The sequence below is a fragment of the Urtica dioica genome, chromosome 2 (assembly GCF_054948205.1).
Source record: "Urtica dioica subsp. dioica isolate 48M chromosome 2, U.dioica_male_clone48M_v1_H2, whole genome shotgun sequence".
Classification (NCBI taxonomy): Eukaryota; Viridiplantae; Streptophyta; class Magnoliopsida; order Rosales; family Urticaceae; genus Urtica; species Urtica dioica.
This window is the reverse complement of record NC_142757.1, coordinates 55,945,197-55,961,776: the sequence shown is the minus strand read 5'-3', so window position 1 is coordinate 55,961,776 and position 16,580 is coordinate 55,945,197. Positions and strand designations below refer to the sequence as shown.

Here is a 16,580-nt window from a genome sequence, read left to right as displayed (position 1 = left end):
CACAATATAGACGACGATTGGAACCTAAACAAACGTATCATTGCCTTTAGGAGGATAGAAGGTTCTCACACTGGTGAAAACATCTTAGACATCATAGTTAGTGTTATAGGTGAGTGGGGTTTGACCAATAGGATTATATCTGTAACCTTAGATAATGCCACAAGCAACAACGCCATGATTAGGGAGTTAAAGGAGAAACTTAACGTTGACGATACCTTTTTGCATCAACGTTGTGCTACACATATCATAAACCTCATAGTTCAAGCCGGAGCCGCTAGTTATGACTCTTCGATCAACAAGATTATGAATTACATTAGTTGGATAAATAGTTCAACCTCTAGAGTAGATGAGCTTAAGAGACGCCTTAGACTAAACGGTCTCCAAGAACGCACCTTTCACCTAGATAACAAAATTAGGTGGAATTCTACCTTTCTCATGTTGACCAACTTCTTATCCGAGCATTACGTCAGTGTTATTGTTTCTTACATTAACAGCGAACATGGCGAAAACGCTATCTGAATATGATATTAGGATGACTGAATCATTTGTTTCTTTTCTCGACATTTTTTACAAAGAAACTTGTTATCTCTCTGCTGTTTACACTCCTACTTCTTTTCTCGGTCTTCATACTATGATCGCAATTGCTGTGCATCTTGATAAACATAAAAACGAAACAATTTTTCAAGATTCTATTCAAGCAATGATAGCCAAGTTTTTAAAATATTGAGGGGCTGGAAAGGTTCCATTATTATACGGTTTTGAAGTCATACTAGACGTCCGATGTAAATTTGGTGGTTTAAAAAAATTCCTGAAGTACATTAGAAACCATTTCGTGGACCAAGATTACGTTGCACTTGATCTCCCGAGGATCGTGGAAGCTTTTTTTGATCTTTTCAAGGTATACGAGGCGAAACTCCTACCGCAATACCGAGCACAACCATCTCAATCACAGATGCAGTATCCGAGAAGACACCAATACACGAATGTCTTCGTCAACGCGCCCGCTTACAGCCCATCGCCTCAACAACAAGAAGTTGGGACAAGTCAGACGAGGTCGAGTGCAACCGACGCACGACGTCGTGGTTGGGTCAGGTCGGATGACGAAACCATCGACCTCTTGGTTTGGTGGAGACAGAATGCGAGGAGGTTCCCGGTCTTGTCATTTATGGCACAAGACATCCTCACCATCCATGTTTCAACCGTGTCATCTGAGGCGGCTTTTAGTAGCGCGGGCCGCATCATCGACGATAGAAGATGTAGCTTGAAACCGGAGATGGTCGAAGCATTGATGTGCGGTAAGGATTGGATTCAACATAGAAATCGAGCACAAGAAACATTCATGTGCTTCGATATTCTTGACGATTTTGAAGTTGATTTCGCAAATGTAAACATAAATGGTTAGATTAACTTGTATAACTAAGGGATATCCCGGCCCTTGTCCGGGATAAATTTTCAAATAATTAACGAGGAAAGGGGTGCTATTTTTCTTCGCCGTGACACCTTTTCATGGGTCGGTGAAGTTTTTTAGAAGGCCCATTTATAATTTCACATTTTTTTTATTATTTTTTCTACCCATTTACTTCAAAATCTTTTCAATTAAGTCCTTGTATATAATTATTTAACTTCATTTAAATCTTCATTTCTACCAACTTAATTTAAATTCCTTACAATTACATCCTTCTATTTAATTATTTAAATTCTTTTAAAAAGTTTTTTTTTATTTTTTTTTATGCCTAACGGGGTCCCGAATTCCCGTTAGGCAAAGTCCCGTCCCGTCCCATTACTTAACGGGACGGGACTCCCGTTTGGCCAATTAACGGGAGTCCGGGCACAAGCGGGAGCGGGACGTGCAGGACTTACCGGTAAGCCAGGTTTAAGTGGGCCTAAGAAAAGAATTATTGGCCCGTTTAGAACAATGCAGGGGACATGCGCAAGAAAAGAACAAAATGAGGCCCAAAAAGAAGGAAAAGAAATATTGGCCCGTTGAGATATACAGTAGTCTTTCGTTGTGCTTCGAGTTGGACAAAGAACATTCCAGAACCCCCTCGTCGAACACTCTTTTCACCCTTTTAATAACTCAACACTCGCACCTCCGAATCATCCCTCTCCGAACTTGATTTTGATTCCGATGGCAGAAGAAGCGAAAGCAAAGGGCAACGCGGCCTTCTCCGCCGGGGACTACGCGGCGGCGGTGGGGCACTTCACGGAGGCCATCGGGCTCGCTCCGACCAACCACGTGCTGTACTCGAACCGATCCGCGGCCCAGGCGTCCCTTCAGAACTACGCCGAGGCTCTCGCCGACGCCAAGAAGACGGTGGAGCTCCAGCCGATGTGGGCGAAGGGGTACGGCCGCCTCGCCGCCGCCCACCTGGGCCTGGGCAACCGCGACCTCGCCGTGGCCAACTACAAGAAGGGCCTCGACATCGATCCCGACAACGCCGCCCTCAAATCCGGCCTCGCCGACGCAGAGTCGTCTCCTCCGGCCCGACCCGCGAACCCCCTGTTCGGCGACGCCTTCTCCGGGCCGGAGATGTGGGCCAAGCTCACCGCCGACCCCTCCACCCGCGGCTACCTCCAGATGCCGGACTTCGTGCAGACCATGAAGGAGATTCAGAAGAACCCTTCCAATCTCAACCTCTATCTCAAGGACCAGCGAGTCATGCAAGCCCTCGGCGTTCTCCTCAACCTCAAATTCGGCCCTCCCCCGCCCGAGGACGACAAGCCCGAGGTCTCGTCCCGGGCCGCCGCCGAGCCCGAGCCGGAGGTCGCCGCGCCGGAGCCGGAGCCCATGGAGGAGGAGGAAGACGAGGAAGAGAAGCTTAGGAAGGAGAAGAAAGCTGAGGCCTTGAAGGAGAAGGAGGCCGGCAATGCGGCGTACAAGAAGAAAGACTTTGAGACTGCCATCTCTCACTACTCCGCCGCCATTGACTTGGACGACCAAGACATCTCGTTCCTCATGAACCGCGCCGCCACTTTCCTCGAGATGGGAAAGGTAATCAATCAGACTGCTCTTTGTTTGGTGATCTCTCTCTCTCTCTCTCTCTGACCTTGCGTGTATTTAGTACGAGGAGTGCATCAAGGACTGCGACAAGGCCGTGGAGCGGGGCCGCGAGCTGAGGTCCGACTACAAGATGATCGCCAAAGCGTTGACCAGGAAAGGCACCGCCTTTGTGAAAATGGCAAAGACCTCCAAGGACTACGAGCCGGCCATCCACAGCTTCCAGAAAGCCCTGACGGAGCACCGCAACCCCGAGACGCTCAAGAAGCTCAACGACGCTGAGAAGGCTAAGAAGGATCTGGAGCAGCAAGAGTACTTTGACCCCAAATTGGCCGACCAGGAGCGCGAGAAAGGTAATGAATGTCTACGACACTCTCTAATTAGCTTTTTCTTATCTGAATCTGTCAATGAATCGCATTACAGGAAATGAATTATTCAAGGAGCACAAGTACCCAGAGGCCATTAAGCAATACACAGAAGCTCTGAGAAGAAACCCAAAGGATCCCAAGGTAACAAGAAGCGCGTAGACATTACATTACATTACATGACAGAGAGTAGAGAGTATACATATGGTAAACAGTGTTGTTGTTTGTGGGGATAGGCGTATAGCAACAGAGCGGCTTGCTACACGAAGCTGGGGGCTCTGCCGGAGGGGCTCAAGGACGCGGAGAAGTGCATCGAGCTTGACCCGAGCTTCACAAAGGGCTACACCAGAAAGGGTGCGGTGCAGTTCTTCATGAAGGACTACGACAAGGCCTTGGAGACGTACCAAGCTGGCCTCAAACACGACCCCAAGAATCCCGAGCTCCTCGACGGCGTCGCCAGGTACGACCCACCACATCTTGTTCTTCTATTCACGCCTGTGCTTTCATTCTTGTTCATTCACACTCTTTCTTTTGCAGATGTGTCCAACAAATCAACAAGGCCAGCCGAGGAGACTTGACCCCCGACGAGCTGAAGGAGAGGCAGGCCAAGGGTATGCAAGACCCGGAGATCCAGAATATCCTCTCCGATCCTGTTATGAGACAGGTGAGATCACATTGCATCATGTTTGGTGTATTATCAACCGTGAATCCCTGTGCCTAATTGCTGTGCTATCACACAGGTATTGGTTGATTTCCAAGAGAACCCCAAGGCGGCTCAGGAGCACACAAAGAACCCGATGGTGATGAGCAAGATTCAGAAGCTGGTCAGCGCTGGCATTGTGCAAATGAGATGATTTGTTGTATTCCTCCTAGTACTTGAACAAGTAGCAGTTATGATGCGTTTTCAGTGTGTTGAATTACAGTGATTGATTGTATTGTCCACAGACCCTAGTTTTGCTGCTTCCAAATTTTGATGTGCAATGTTTATTATTGATTTGTGCATGTGCCCTTATTAAAATGCCTCCCTATATGGTTATGATCAAGTTGAGATGGAATAAGTAGAAAGATGATCATCCAAATCCTATGTACATATTTATTCAATCAAAGCTCTACTGATATAAATTAAACTGACCAGCTAACTTTGTAAAAAAGAGACTGCGATTCTAAAGATATGACAAGTTTGTTGGTTTTAATAACGTACGTGTAAAGAATAAAATTGGCTACTGAAAAAAACTAGGGTCTTTTCTTCTTCTGGCCTCGAGGAACGAGAAATCAAGCATCAACTTTTTGCTTCTTAGAAGAATGCTTGTTTTGCATGGTGTGTTGTGGCACCTTTTCAAATTTGGCAAATTGCATTGTGTAAAAGGCACGCCCTTGCGTGAGGTCTCTCAAATCTGCCATGTAATGTGACATGGTTGCCAACGGAACCATTGATTCCAGAACCTAGAAATAAAGAAGAAACACCAAAATTAGAGGTTTTAATGTAAGAGAATACAAGTTAGAAGCAAAAAGAGTTATTAAAACCTGGTGGGAACCAAGCATGGATTTGACATTCATGATAACGCCTCTCCTAGATTCGACATCATCGACGACGGCTGAGAAAAAAATTTCGGGTGTGACAACCTCAAGCGTCATGAGGGGCTCAAGCATCACGGGCTCGGCCCGAGTGATTCCCTCAGAGAAAGCTCGTGTGGCGGCCAGCTGGAAGGCGGAGATGGTGGAGTCGAGGTGGTGGTAGTTGGCATCGACGAGGATGGCACGGAAATCAACGACGGGCCTGTCTTTCACGCAATCCTCGAGGCCCTTTATCACTCCTGATATGTACTCTCTCGGCATCGCCTCTTCTTTTATCTCACTCTTGAACACGTAGCCGCTGCCCGCTTCCATCGGCTCAAACCGCATTGTTATGTCTGCAAACCCACCCGATCCTGATTGCTTCTCCACTATGCACCTTGTTTCATACACCCTCGATATGCTCTCCCGATAATTTACTTGCGCTTCTCCCACGTACGGTTCCACCTGAAAAACCAACATTAATCAAATGTATTACTATTTGAGGAGCTATAATCCATGGTTACTGACCTTGAATTCTTTCTTGAGGCGGTCCACAATGAACTCAAGGTGCAATTCTTCCATCCCTTGGATCACCGTTTGGTTGATCTCGTCGTCCCTTGAGAAGTGGAACGACGTGTCTTCTTGCGCAAGCTTGATCAGCCCTTTCTCTATCATATCGGCATCTGCTTTCGTTTTTGGCTCGATCGCCACCCTGATCACAGGGTCATGAACGTCTATACGCTCAACAACAATAGGGTTCTCGGCATCGCACAATGTCTCACCAGTGACGGTGTCCTTGAGGCCAGTAAGGGCCACGATGTCACCAGCAAAGGCCACCTTCAAGTCCTCCATGTTGTTTTTGTGCATCCTCACAACCATCTCCTTTTTCCCTTTGTTCGAGTTCAACACGTACGACCCTTCACTCAGCTTCCCCGCATACACTCTCACAAAGGTGACTGAGCCAGCTAACGGGTCTGTCGTGATCTTGAAAGCCAACCCCACAAACGGCTCGTCGTCGCTCGCACCCCTCTCTATTGGGATTTCCCGGTTCTCGGGATCAGTGCCCTTTATGGGCGAAACATCCATCGGTGAAGGTAAATAGTCGACCACAGCATCGAGCAGCTGCTGAACTCCCATGTTGTTGGATGCGGATCCACACATCACCGGCACAAAGCGGCATTTAATGGTTCCTGTCCTGATTGCTCTCTTGATGCTCTCTTCATCCGGTTCGATTCCTTCATCATAATCGTCCATCACAACCTCGTCCACATCTGATAATTTCTCTATCATCTCAGCTCTGAACGCGTCAGCCGAATCCTGAAGATCATCAGGGATGTCGACATACGAGAAGTCTTGTTGGGACCAGATTATGGCCTTCATTTTGACAAGGTCAACGACGCCCTGGAATCCGTCTCCAGCCCCAACTGGGATCTGAATGACTAGCGGGTTGCGGCCCAGCTTGGATAAGATCATGGCTTGGGTGGCAAAGAAGTCGGCTGCGAGGCCGTCCATCTTGTTGACAAAGCAGATTCTGGGGACGCCGTGCTTGTTAGCTAAGTGCCACACCTTTTGGGACTCAGGCTTGACGCCATCAACACTGTCAAAGACACAAACGGCACCGTCCAATGCGCGGAGGCCGTGATCGAGTTTGGGGCTGAAGCCAACTTGGTCGGGCATGTCTATCATATTTATGAGGTGCTTGTCCCACAAACCGCTGATCATTCCTCTCTCCGCCATCATTATCCTTCCATTTTCTACTCGTTCTTTCATCTTACCATACTTGTCTTCTGTGTAGTACAACACTCTCTCCATCGTTGCTGTCTTTCCAGCGTCTATGTTACCCATAATCCCTATGTTGCGGTAGTCTTTCACTCTCACGCTTCGCATTCCCTCTGAACCACAATATCTCTTTAGCATACTAATAATGCTTACACTTATACATAACACAAACAAACACTATACACAACATATTTTTTTTTTCATGCAACAAAAAACAAAAAAAAATAGATACTGAGCATATGTACTAACAAAATTCCACACAATGATAACGATTATGTGAAATCTCAACTACCAAGCTTAGGTTTTCAAACTCTTAACAATGAAAAAAAAAAAAAAAAGGTTTGACTTGTGTTAGCAAGACATATTGAGATTGAGCAGCTCAATGAAATGAAATAGTTCAAAATCACAACAAATTCAATCCATAATATCAGATAAAAATACGAACACGTTTATTTTCCTAATACTCATTGGTTGATTAGGAAGTATGATATAGTAATTTATCCTCCGTTTTGCGTGATCTACGCATGTTATAAACATTTGCATGATGTAGCTGCGGAAGCGAAAATTATGGAGTTACCTGTAGTCATTAATTATTGTGTTTCCGGCAATATTAGACACCGACTGCGACGAGTTTTCTAATAAGTTGTCACTGTTACTCTCTAGGATGCTGTTGGTTGTTATATATAGGTGAGTAGCTTTAAATTATATTGAACGTGGCCACCTATATATATATAATATATATCACATTGCCAACGGACAACCACATTCACTTAGTAGCATGAACGTGTCACCCTAAACTTGTAATTCCCCTAATTAAAAAAGTTTAAACAATAATAATAAGATTTGTCACCTCCAAAGCCAACTTAATAAGAATGCCTTTTTTTTTCCCTTCAAGCTATATCAACCAGCTTAATAATAGATAAATAAACGACAACAGTACCCAAACAATAATAACAATGTGACGTGATTAAGAAGAACCAGTGAGCGAGGGCTCTCTCTCACTCACACATTCTTATTCCTAATTATCGGGCTGTCATGTCTTCACGAACTCTTTTAATCACGCATAAAACTCCTATTTCAGCGAGTCCTCAAGTATTTTTTATAGTTTTTAAGTGTGTTTTTTATGATTTACGGGTAAAAGGAGCAAAAGAGCTTGTTTAAGCTCTATGGAGTCATTTTCCAATCAAACGAAGCAAACGGGAGTCAAAACGGAGAAAAATTGAAGTCTTTTGAAAAAGTCAACGCTGAGAGGTGTTCAAACATTCTCTCTTTCTCATCTCCTCAAACATTCTTCAAATGTTCTCACCTTCTACTGCAAGCAGCTGGAAGTTTCTCAAATATCTGTCTCTCGGATTCATCGAAGCCCACGTTCTGTTGGACAACATCAAGCCTTTTATCTCCTCCGACTAATTAAACACGACATTCTAATTACCGACACATCTCGGCGATCATAAATCTGACTCACTATCATCTTTTGATTCGATTGAAGCCTTTTATTACATAACTCGCTATCATCTCTTCTTGCCTAAAATTAGAACGTCAGCTTGTTTTTTCTCTTTGGGAATGGGAATAGTTATACAGGAAGCTGACAAGGCATTTTACATTATTATCGTTAGTCACACTACTTGTGACTTTTTGCGCAATCCTGTAATGAGGACTGAACTTAGAAATCAATTAAGAAGACTACAATATTTTGAATTAGGTATTAGGTATTCTCCCACATATGAACCGGTGATATTATGTTTTGTGGTTCGGTTTAGGAAGAGGTTTAAGAAAGCTCTCCCACTCCTTTCTTCGATGATTATTTATGCAAAGAAAATGGCATAAAAGGAATAGTGTTAGGAAGATATTTAATTACTGTTTGGTGAGAGTTAGGCCGATATAGCTGGCGCTTAGAGTATAAATGAGGATGACATCAGAGATAGGTACGTATTGTAAACGAGAATGGGGAATTAGAGAAGTATATCAATTTTGGAGTTTAAATATGATGCTAAAAAAAGATATTATCTTCTTGGTTATTTATTTTTTTTTTAAAGGGGATATTATCTTCTTGGTTATTTATTTTTTGCATATACAATATATATATATATATATATATATATATATATCCACGCACGCACATCAGTGTCGAAGGAAGGACAGAAAAGCCAGCTAATAATGCCACGCGTTTGTCTCTCTGGAAAGCTTTGTCATCATTGCATTTACATATATAATTTATAATCGTATCAAATCCCGCCATTGCATGCTTTTCCATACTTTTATTTTTTGTTTATCTTGTCCACTTCTCCAAAGCCGTGACCACTTTGTTCTTTTATTTCTTTTTCTTTTTTTTTTTTTTGGTGACAAAAGGCATTCATTATATACCGAAGAGAAAAAGATCGTGAAAGCATTTGAAATTTAAAATGGTATGTTGTTAATGTGTATCGTTGACGATAGAAGAGTTAAGAGATGTCATGTGTGTTATATTGTATGGGTGTATATGTATGTATCATGTGTAGAATACGATAAGAGAGTATGTAATGAGAGGAAAGAGTCAAAACCGGTGTGGAAACAAAATAGGAAGGTTGTCTGTGATATGGTGGCGAGTTGATGCTGATATTTATAATAGCGCGATTAGGACGTGATTTGTCTGTTTAGTAGACTCTGAAAGCTGATGAGGGACCTCGTGTCACGACAAACACGCTTCGTATTTCACCTTTCCCTCCCTTTAATACTTGTGTTATGTGAGCCATACTCACCCACCTAATTTCGCTACCAATTGATAATAACAGCATTAATGAGAGAAGAAATGACTAATCCTAATCCTAATCCTAATCCAGCAAGTGGATAAGTTTGAAGGAAGTTGGGGACTTAGTTTGACCGACGATTATAGTAAATACGTTGGGAATGAAGCAGAGTTAATCCTAAGATTAGCAGAGTTTGATGAGAAATCGGGAATATAATTATAAAGTAGGAGCAGCCAGGCAGTCACCAAACTCTCTCAACTCAACCTCATAATCATTATTGGAGATAAAAATAAATAAATAAATATTAGTTGAATCACAATTTGTTACAACTATGTATATATATCTATTGGCAAGCCCTCTCATCTCGTATAAAAACAACGCTTCTCTCTCTCTCTCTCTCTCTCTCTCTCTCTCTCGTCTCTGGTATGGATGTGTATATGTGCATATAAAGATAGAATTGCGTATAGGAGTGGGAATAGTGAAGTGAGATGGGTTCAACAGCGTCATGGTGTGTGTTATTGATGGTGGTGATGATGGTGTGCGTGCGTGAGTCAGAGCAAGAGCTGGTCATCCCGCTGAGGCACTCACTGTCCGAAGGTGCCTCCGCAACGGAGCTCATAAAGGCGAGCGCGGCTCGGTCGTTGCACAGGAACACGAAGAAGAACACGAAGAAGAAGAGAGAGGAGTCGCTGGCGCTGTCGGGAGGGAGCGACTACACGATGCGGCTGCAGCTGGGGAAGGGGAAGGAGACGGCGGCGTGGGTGTACATGGACACGGGCAGCGATCTGGTGTGGTTCCCGTGCCGCCCCTTCACCTGCATCCTGTGCGAGGGCGAGGCCGCTCCCTTGGCCCCGCCACTCGACGCCTCCTCTCTCGGGGCCGCCGCCGTCTCCTGCGCCTCCCCGCTCTGCGCAGCCGCCCACTCCGTCGGGGCGTCCGACCTGTGCGCCGCGGCCGGATGCCCCCTGGACGCCATCGAGACCTCCGACTGCTCCCTCCCCTGCCCGCTCTTCTACTACGCCTACGCCGACGGCAGCCTCGTGGGGCGCCTCCACACGCACGCCGTCTCGGTCTCCCCCACGCTGCGCCTCCCCGCCTTGACGTTCGCGTGCGCCCACTCCGCGCTGGCCGAGCCCGTGGGGGTGGCCGGCTTCGGGCGCGGGCCCCTCTCCATGACCGCCCAGCTGGCACCCCACATCGGGGCCGCCTTCTCGTACTGCCTCGTGTCCCACTCCTTCAACAGCAGCAGGAGCAGGAGCAGGAGCAGCCCTCTCATCCTGGGCCGCCAGCACCAGCGTCTGCGGGGGTTCGCGTACACGGCGATGCTGGAGAACCCGAAGCGGCCGTACCTGTACTCGGTGGGCCTGCTGGGGGTCACGGTGGGGAACGCCACGGTGGAGGCGCCGCCGTTCCTGCGCAGGGTGGACGCGGCGGGGCGCGGGGGCATGGTGGTGGACTCGGGGACCACCTTCACGATGCTGCCGGCCGCCATGCACGACGCGGTGGTGGCGGAGTTCGAGAGGCAGCTGAGGCCGGCGTGGGCGTGGGAGAGGGCGAGGGAGGTGGAGCGCAACACGGGGCTCATGCCCTGCTACGCCCACAGGATGAGGCGGGCGGAGGTGCCGCGGGTGGCGCTGCGGTTCGCGGGGGAGGCGGAGGCGGTGCTGCTGCCGCGCCGCAACTACTGGTACGAGATGCGGTCTGCCAAGGTGGGCTGCCTCACGGTCATGAACGGCGGGGCGGAGCAGGACGCCGCCACGCTGGGGAACTACCAGCAGCAAGGGCTGGAAGTGCTCTACGACTTGGAGAATCGCAGGATCGGGTTTGCCAACCGAAAGTGCGACCAGCTCTGGGACTCCCTCAACCCCACGCCCACGCCCTCATAAACCATGCATATACTCTTTTTGTTTCCTCCACCTCTACAATCTAATGTTTTCCTTGTTTTTGTTATTATTTTATTTGTATATTATGATTAATTTTATGGCAAGGAGGGTACATAAACTCATGTCTTGATTCTAGGGCCGATATTGAATTGAGGGAGACCGAGGACACGTGGAGGCGAGTTTGAGAGAAAGAACAGCTCATTTCTTGACCTGACTAGTACACGTTTCCTTCCATGTCCACATCAGCAATTCAACAAAAGTACACACACACACATCATAACAAAAACTTCCCACTTCTCCTCCAAATCCCTCTAATTCCTTACATTTCCACTTTAGTTGATTCATTTCCAATGCAACAAACCAAAGTAAAGGCACCATTATAAATATATATATATGTACAAAAATATCAGTATTTCGTTGATTATATATGTATAAAACTAAAGTATATTCCTTTATGCATTCACATTTATTATGTTATTGATTCAGTTGGTGTGAAACCGCTTGGCTAGTCTCGACAAGTCCATTCATAGAACCTAAAGCCCAAGACTTGATCCCAAACCAAAGCTAAGAATCCAAAATAAATAAATAAGAGAAAAGGTGTGAACTTCCGTTGTATGATTCCTTTGGCCCTCAAAGCAAAGCATGGCTTCCTCATCCCCCAACGCATATTCCTTTTTCCTTTCCATATTAGGTTTCTACACTTAATCAGAGACACCCCTAGCTAGCCATTCTTCATATTTGTCAAGATAATAAAATCCATGATATAGAGAGAAAGATAGTTAGAAGGTTACACACAGAGAGTGTGATCAAGGTGCATAGAGCAGGGAAGCAGTGAATTGGTTGGTAATGCATATCTCAAGCGATAGTAGAGTTGAGGTTTCAAGGGAGAGTAGTAGCAGCATCAGAAAGGTTCCGAGTCGGACAAAGACTTTTCACGCGCCCATCGAGTCTCACTTTCAGCTCGACCCTCTCAAGCGCCCCAAACCGCCCTCTGCTTCTTCTTCTTCTTCTTCCGTCTTCAAATCGCTGATGAAGAAGGTTGGAAGGAGTAAGAGCATGGCATCCCTTCTCCAGCCGTCTCACGACCCCAAAGACGAGCACCTCGTCCAATCTTTCCGCGAAATGCTGTTCCTCGACCTCCATCTCCCCGATAAACACAACGACTATCATACCCTTTTGAGGTTATTCCTTATATATAACCATCTTTCTCTCTCTCTCTCTCGCTTCATTTCATTCATTCTTTGTCGCATCTCTCCCCCAGGTTTCTTCGGATGAGGGACTTTGATTTCGCCAAATCCAAAGACACGTTCCTGAATTATCTCAAGTGGAGGGAAGAGTACAGGGTTGACGCAATACCAAAGGTGATATCTTCTCTTCGTCGTCTTTGTCTTCGCATTCACTTCTTCAAACACAATTCCATATTTCCTTGCGACACAAGCAACGTTGAATGTGATAGGAGTTCAAGTTTCACGAGAGTGACAAGGTCCAAAGATGTTATCCTCACGGTTTTCACGGCGTTGATCGCTACGGAAGGCCCTTGTACATAGAACGCATCGGGATGATCAACGTGAACGAACTCCTCAAAGCCACCACAGTTGATAGATTTGTCAAACACCACGTGTCTGAGCAAGAGAAGACGATGAACTTGAGATACCCCGCTTGCTCCATTGCAGCTAAGAAGCATATTGCTTCAACAACAAGCATTCTCGATGTTCAAGGAGTGGTAAGCATAACCGTCTTATTCATTAACTAGTTTCAACATGTACACTCACTAGCGACTGTTTTTTCCCCCAAGGGACTAGCTAATTTCTCAAGACCCGCGAGAGCTATCTTCATGGAGATCCAAAAGATTGACAGCAACTACTATCCAGAGGTACAAAGTGTGATTGTGATTGAAAGTTGCAGCATTTATGTGCTGATTTAGTTGAATGAATATCAGACTCTGCATCGGCTGTTTATCGTGAATGCGGGTTCAGGATTTCAAATATTGTGGAAAGCGGTCAAGGCTTTTCTAGACGCACGCACTCTAGCCAAGATTCATGTTAAGCATCACTGAAACACTATCACCAGTTCTTACTATTGTCTCCTATGTTTATTGTCTCGATGTGGTTGTGTTTCAGGTGTTAGGACACAACTACCTCAGTGAATTGCTTGAAGTTATCGATATAAGGTATTCACTCACTGCTCTTGCAAATTAAAATGATGTCATCAAAGACTGAGATGAGAAGATGTGTGCAGTGTGTTGCCTACTTTTTTAGGCGGAAACTGCACATGTGATGAGACCGGGGGATGCTTATTAAGCGACAAAGGACCCTGGAACGATCCCGATATTCTACAAATCCTTGAGGTTATATTCTTGGTTGAGATACCTCAGAGACTTTTCTTTGTTTAATTAGCTACTAATTACGTTGTGTTCGTTCATATGCAAAGGCAATCACTCCGGCCGATGATGGAAATGACGACGAGGAAGTTAATGATATGGCAACGGAAGTAGCTTTTGCTCGTAATACAGTAATGATTTGATTCACATGTGTGTGTGTGTGTGTGCGTGTGTGTGTGTATTAACATAATATAACATAACATGTTGTTGCGTTGATAACAGAAAATGCAGGCTTTGGATGCGTCACTTGCAGAGGCAAAAGCGGTAAGTTTTGATTTGGAGTGTTGCATTCGACAAGATTGTATTGAAAACGTGTTTTGTTTCGGTGCAGAAAATACAAGCACTGGAGTCTGTGCTCGAAGAAACTAAGACTGTAAGTGTTTCATGTGCTTTAGATATTAGTGAGTGGTTTTTGTGGTCTAAATGTATGCTTTTCTCTTTGCAGGCCTTGGAAGGACTTTCTTCGCGTATCGAAGAGCTGAGATCCTTTTAGCACGCCCCTTTATATTCTCTCAGGAAATTCAAGTTCTAAGAAGCTCTTGTTTTCTAGCTTCTTGCGAAGAAATAGAAGAAGAAGAAAATAGTCTATATTATCTTATTAGGTCTATATCCCAAAGGCTTTGGAGTCTTTATCCAAAACAAGACAAGATAATCGTCATGTGGGATTTTAATACGTTATGTGATCGAACCTTTATCTAATAATAAAATTAAGGAACAAAAGAGCAAGTGGATTTGTTTGGCTAAAAATGGTTTTTTAGGATAACTCATCACGAAATCAATCGTTAGTTGTCTCAGTTTCCCAAACAGAGCGCCTTGTCTTTCTCACTCTCTCGGCTCTCTCTTCCTTGGTCGAGGTCGTGAGGATCGATCCTGTGGAGCTCAAGTTTCCTTGGAGCCTCCTTGTCTCACAATCTCCCATCTCTGTTTTTCTTGTGGTTTTGTTTGTTTGTTCACTTTCAGTTGTATGAACAAGGACGGAGATACGATCCAATATCGAGAAACTCGACGCAATTCTACTAATCTAAGTATGACTGGATTGTGATTGTTGCAGCGTGTTTTTAGGCCATCTTGGTTGGTTTCTTGGGAATGATATCTCATCAACCTTTTGTTGCATTCTTAATTGTTATTTACAATCATTCATCATAACATCATATACTATCATATCACTACTTAATGAACACATACTGAAGATAGTTTGGCTTTTCTTAGATTGAGTAAAAACAAGAGTGTTTGATAACAATCTGAGAAAGAGGCGATTCACCTGTTTCTGAGCAGGGCTCGCTCTCTCTCCTTCTCCCGCTTCTCCCTCCGGAGGCGCTCTTCACGGAGCTCCTCCACCGTCTTCTTCCGGCGACTCTGTTTCTTCTGCTGCTCTGCCTCTCTCTCGATTTCTCCCTCTCCCCTCCGCTTCTCGAGGTACCACGGCAGCTTCACTCCTTTTCCGGCGACGCCGTAACCAAGCCGATACTTCTCGTCCTCCGCCGAAACGGAGACCACTTCCTCTTTCTTATTCTTCTTGGCCTTCTTCTTCTCCGGCTCCTCCTCCACCGGATCCAGAATCTTGATCCCTTCGAACAGGTTTATGTGACCGCCTGAGGAGGAGGAGCTTGGCTCGGCCTGGATCTCCGGCTGAGGGATGTTGCGGGCCACGCGGAGGCTCTGCAGGCGGAGCTCGGAGTCGCGGCGGCGGGACTGCTCGCGCTTGAGCTGCTCGTCGGCGGCGGCGGCTTCCTCGTCGCGGCGGACCTTCTCGCGGTTGTCGAAGTTGTAGACATTCCACCGCTTCTGGGGAAGAATGTTCAGACCACCGTGCCCTCCCATCCAATCCAATTCAATTTCACACCAAACAAACTAATTCCTTTTCCGATTAACAATGTTTATTGACTTAATATTTCATTTATAAAGTTTTTAATACCGCTAACTGACCTTTTTCTATGCCGACTCTTGTGGGCCCAACTCTTTCTAACTTGCAAGTTATTACGGAAAATGGGGGGTCTTACATGAATGATTATAGAATTACAAAACTAACGTATTTTGGATGCTTCATTTCCAAAATAACTATAATTTCAAAAAAAATATACTGAAAATATTTTTTCTTAAATATTTAGAACGATAAACCTTTAGTATACAGTTTTCAATAGATAACTTTCAGTATATATTATATACTTTTAACACACGAGTTTTCGTATACATGTAACCATTGTATAATTATAAAACATTAGAGCACTTTAGTAAAAACATCAATATACATTTATTAAATTATATACACATTTGTGGTAGCTAGTTTGGTCTAGCGGTAATCCCACACTCACCTCGACGGAAAGGTCATGGATTCAAGTCCCCATGGGATGCAGAAATGCATGCCCCCTAGGATTTATTCTAATAAGTATATAATCTTGGCCAAGAGTGCCAGCTACTATGTAATCTTGGCCGATAGTGCCCTATTCAAAAAAAAAAAAAAATTATATACACATTTTATATATGTATCACAGTATCATCACGCAACTATGAGACTGCATACATTTATAGTAATTAACACAAAAATCAAATCGATAACACTGACAAAGTACAAAATAATTAAGTGAAGGGTAAACAAGATATATTTGATAGAAAACAAACTATTTTTGCGATAACTTTTAAAAATCTACTACCACCGTGTATAATTCCCACTACAAGAATATGAATAGCGGGTTTTAGGATCTTGATATCCAAAATAGCGTGGGTTTTAATTTCTTAAGATGATTCGTCAGTGATATGCGATAAAGTCACGACTTTTCTTTTCTTGTGTGTTGTTCTAAGATCTATATATAATGAACTGTCTGAGAAATAAGATAACGAACAAACAACATCAACGAATCAAGTTATGCCGAAATTCATGAATTTGCTCTTGATGTC

The 16,580-nt window shown here is 44.8% G+C and overlaps 5 protein-coding genes across 7 annotated transcripts; 3 read left to right on the top strand and 2 right to left on the bottom strand.

The window, feature by feature from the left end:
• Positions 1–2,026: 2,026 nt before the first annotated feature.
• On the top strand, positions 2,027–4,365 carry LOC149405947 (hsp70-Hsp90 organizing protein 1-like). The gene is made up of 6 exons (XM_089600920.1): positions 2,027–2,992; positions 3,063–3,351; positions 3,422–3,507; positions 3,600–3,823; positions 3,901–4,027; positions 4,104–4,365. The coding sequence occupies exons 1-6, from the start codon at positions 2,129–2,131 to the stop codon at positions 4,215–4,217; spliced, it is 1,704 nt and encodes a 567-aa protein (XP_089457046.1). The 5' UTR covers positions 2,027–2,128; the 3' UTR covers positions 4,218–4,365.
• Positions 4,366–4,463: 98 nt separating this feature from the next.
• Positions 4,464–7,416, bottom strand: LOC149405946 (elongation factor G, chloroplastic-like). Its single transcript, XM_089600908.1, has 4 exons — positions 7,274–7,416; positions 5,446–6,809; positions 4,888–5,382; positions 4,464–4,806 (listed from the first exon to the last, which is right to left on the bottom strand). Exons 1-4 carry the CDS (start codon positions 7,281–7,283, stop codon positions 4,636–4,638), a joined length of 2,040 nt encoding a protein of 679 aa, XP_089457034.1. The 5' UTR covers positions 7,284–7,416; the 3' UTR covers positions 4,464–4,635.
• A 2,271-nt stretch (positions 7,417–9,687) lies between these two features.
• Positions 9,688–11,409, top strand: LOC149405945 (Eukaryotic aspartyl protease family protein). The gene has a single exon (XM_089600858.1). The coding sequence runs from the start codon at positions 9,911–9,913 to the stop codon at positions 11,306–11,308; it is 1,398 nt and encodes a 465-aa protein (XP_089456984.1). The 5' UTR covers positions 9,688–9,910; the 3' UTR covers positions 11,309–11,409.
• Positions 11,410–11,558: 149 nt separating this feature from the next.
• LOC149405944 (phosphatidylinositol/phosphatidylcholine transfer protein SFH11-like) lies at positions 11,559–14,729 on the top strand. 3 transcript variants are annotated; one of them, XM_089600878.1, is made up of 11 exons: positions 11,559–12,486; positions 12,567–12,666; positions 12,762–13,028; positions 13,101–13,178; positions 13,245–13,346; positions 13,426–13,475; positions 13,544–13,652; positions 13,736–13,816; positions 13,908–13,949; positions 14,017–14,058; positions 14,131–14,729. In XM_089600878.1, exons 1-11 carry the CDS (start codon positions 12,152–12,154, stop codon positions 14,176–14,178), a joined length of 1,254 nt encoding a protein of 417 aa, XP_089457004.1. In that variant the 5' UTR covers positions 11,559–12,151; the 3' UTR covers positions 14,179–14,729. The 3 variants fall into 3 exon arrangements, with proteins under 3 accessions (XP_089457004.1, XP_089456995.1, XP_089457011.1); XM_089600869.1 differs by having other exon boundaries at positions 13,230–13,346; XM_089600885.1 differs by lacking the exons at positions 14,017–14,058; positions 14,131–14,729 and having other exon boundaries at positions 13,230–13,346; positions 13,736–13,835.
• A 32-nt stretch (positions 14,730–14,761) lies between these two features.
• On the bottom strand, positions 14,762–15,580 carry LOC149405943 (leukocyte receptor cluster-like protein). The gene has a single exon (XM_089600896.1). The coding sequence runs from the start codon at positions 15,504–15,506 to the stop codon at positions 14,943–14,945; it is 564 nt and encodes a 187-aa protein (XP_089457022.1). The 5' UTR covers positions 15,507–15,580; the 3' UTR covers positions 14,762–14,942.
• Positions 15,581–16,580: the final 1,000 nt, after the last annotated feature.

Excerpts from the sequence above, each read along its gene's own strand:
- LOC149405944 (XM_089600869.1), top strand. The coding sequence starts at position 12,152 with ATGCATATCTCAAGCGATAGTAGAGTTGAGGTTTCAAGGGAGAGTAGT. Across the intron at positions 13,347-13,425 it reads GCACTCTAGCCAAGATTCAT|GTGTTAGGACACAACTACCT; the intron begins GTTAAGCATCAC and ends GTTGTGTTTCAG. Across the intron at positions 13,476-13,543 it reads CTTGAAGTTATCGATATAAG|TGTGTTGCCTACTTTTTTAG; the intron begins GTATTCACTCAC and ends AGATGTGTGCAG.
- LOC149405945 (XM_089600858.1), top strand. The coding sequence starts at position 9,911 with ATGGGTTCAACAGCGTCATGGTGTGTGTTATTGATGGTGGTGATGATG.
- LOC149405947 (XM_089600920.1), top strand. The coding sequence starts at position 2,129 with ATGGCAGAAGAAGCGAAAGCAAAGGGCAACGCGGCCTTCTCCGCCGGG. Across the intron at positions 2,993-3,062 it reads CTTTCCTCGAGATGGGAAAG|TACGAGGAGTGCATCAAGGA; the intron begins GTAATCAATCAG and ends GCGTGTATTTAG. Across the intron at positions 3,508-3,599 it reads GAAACCCAAAGGATCCCAAG|GCGTATAGCAACAGAGCGGC; the intron begins GTAACAAGAAGC and ends TTGTGGGGATAG.
- LOC149405946 (XM_089600908.1), bottom strand. Across the intron at positions 5,383-5,445 it reads GCCTCAAGAAAGAATTCAAG|GTGGAACCGTACGTGGGAGA; the intron begins GTCAGTAACCAT and ends TTGGTTTTTCAG. Across the intron at positions 4,807-4,887 it reads CCATGCTTGGTTCCCACCAG|GTTCTGGAATCAATGGTTCC; the intron begins GTTTTAATAACT and ends CTTTATTTCTAG.
- LOC149405943 (XM_089600896.1), bottom strand. The coding sequence starts at position 15,506 with ATGGGAGGGCACGGTGGTCTGAACATTCTTCCCCAGAAGCGGTGGAAT.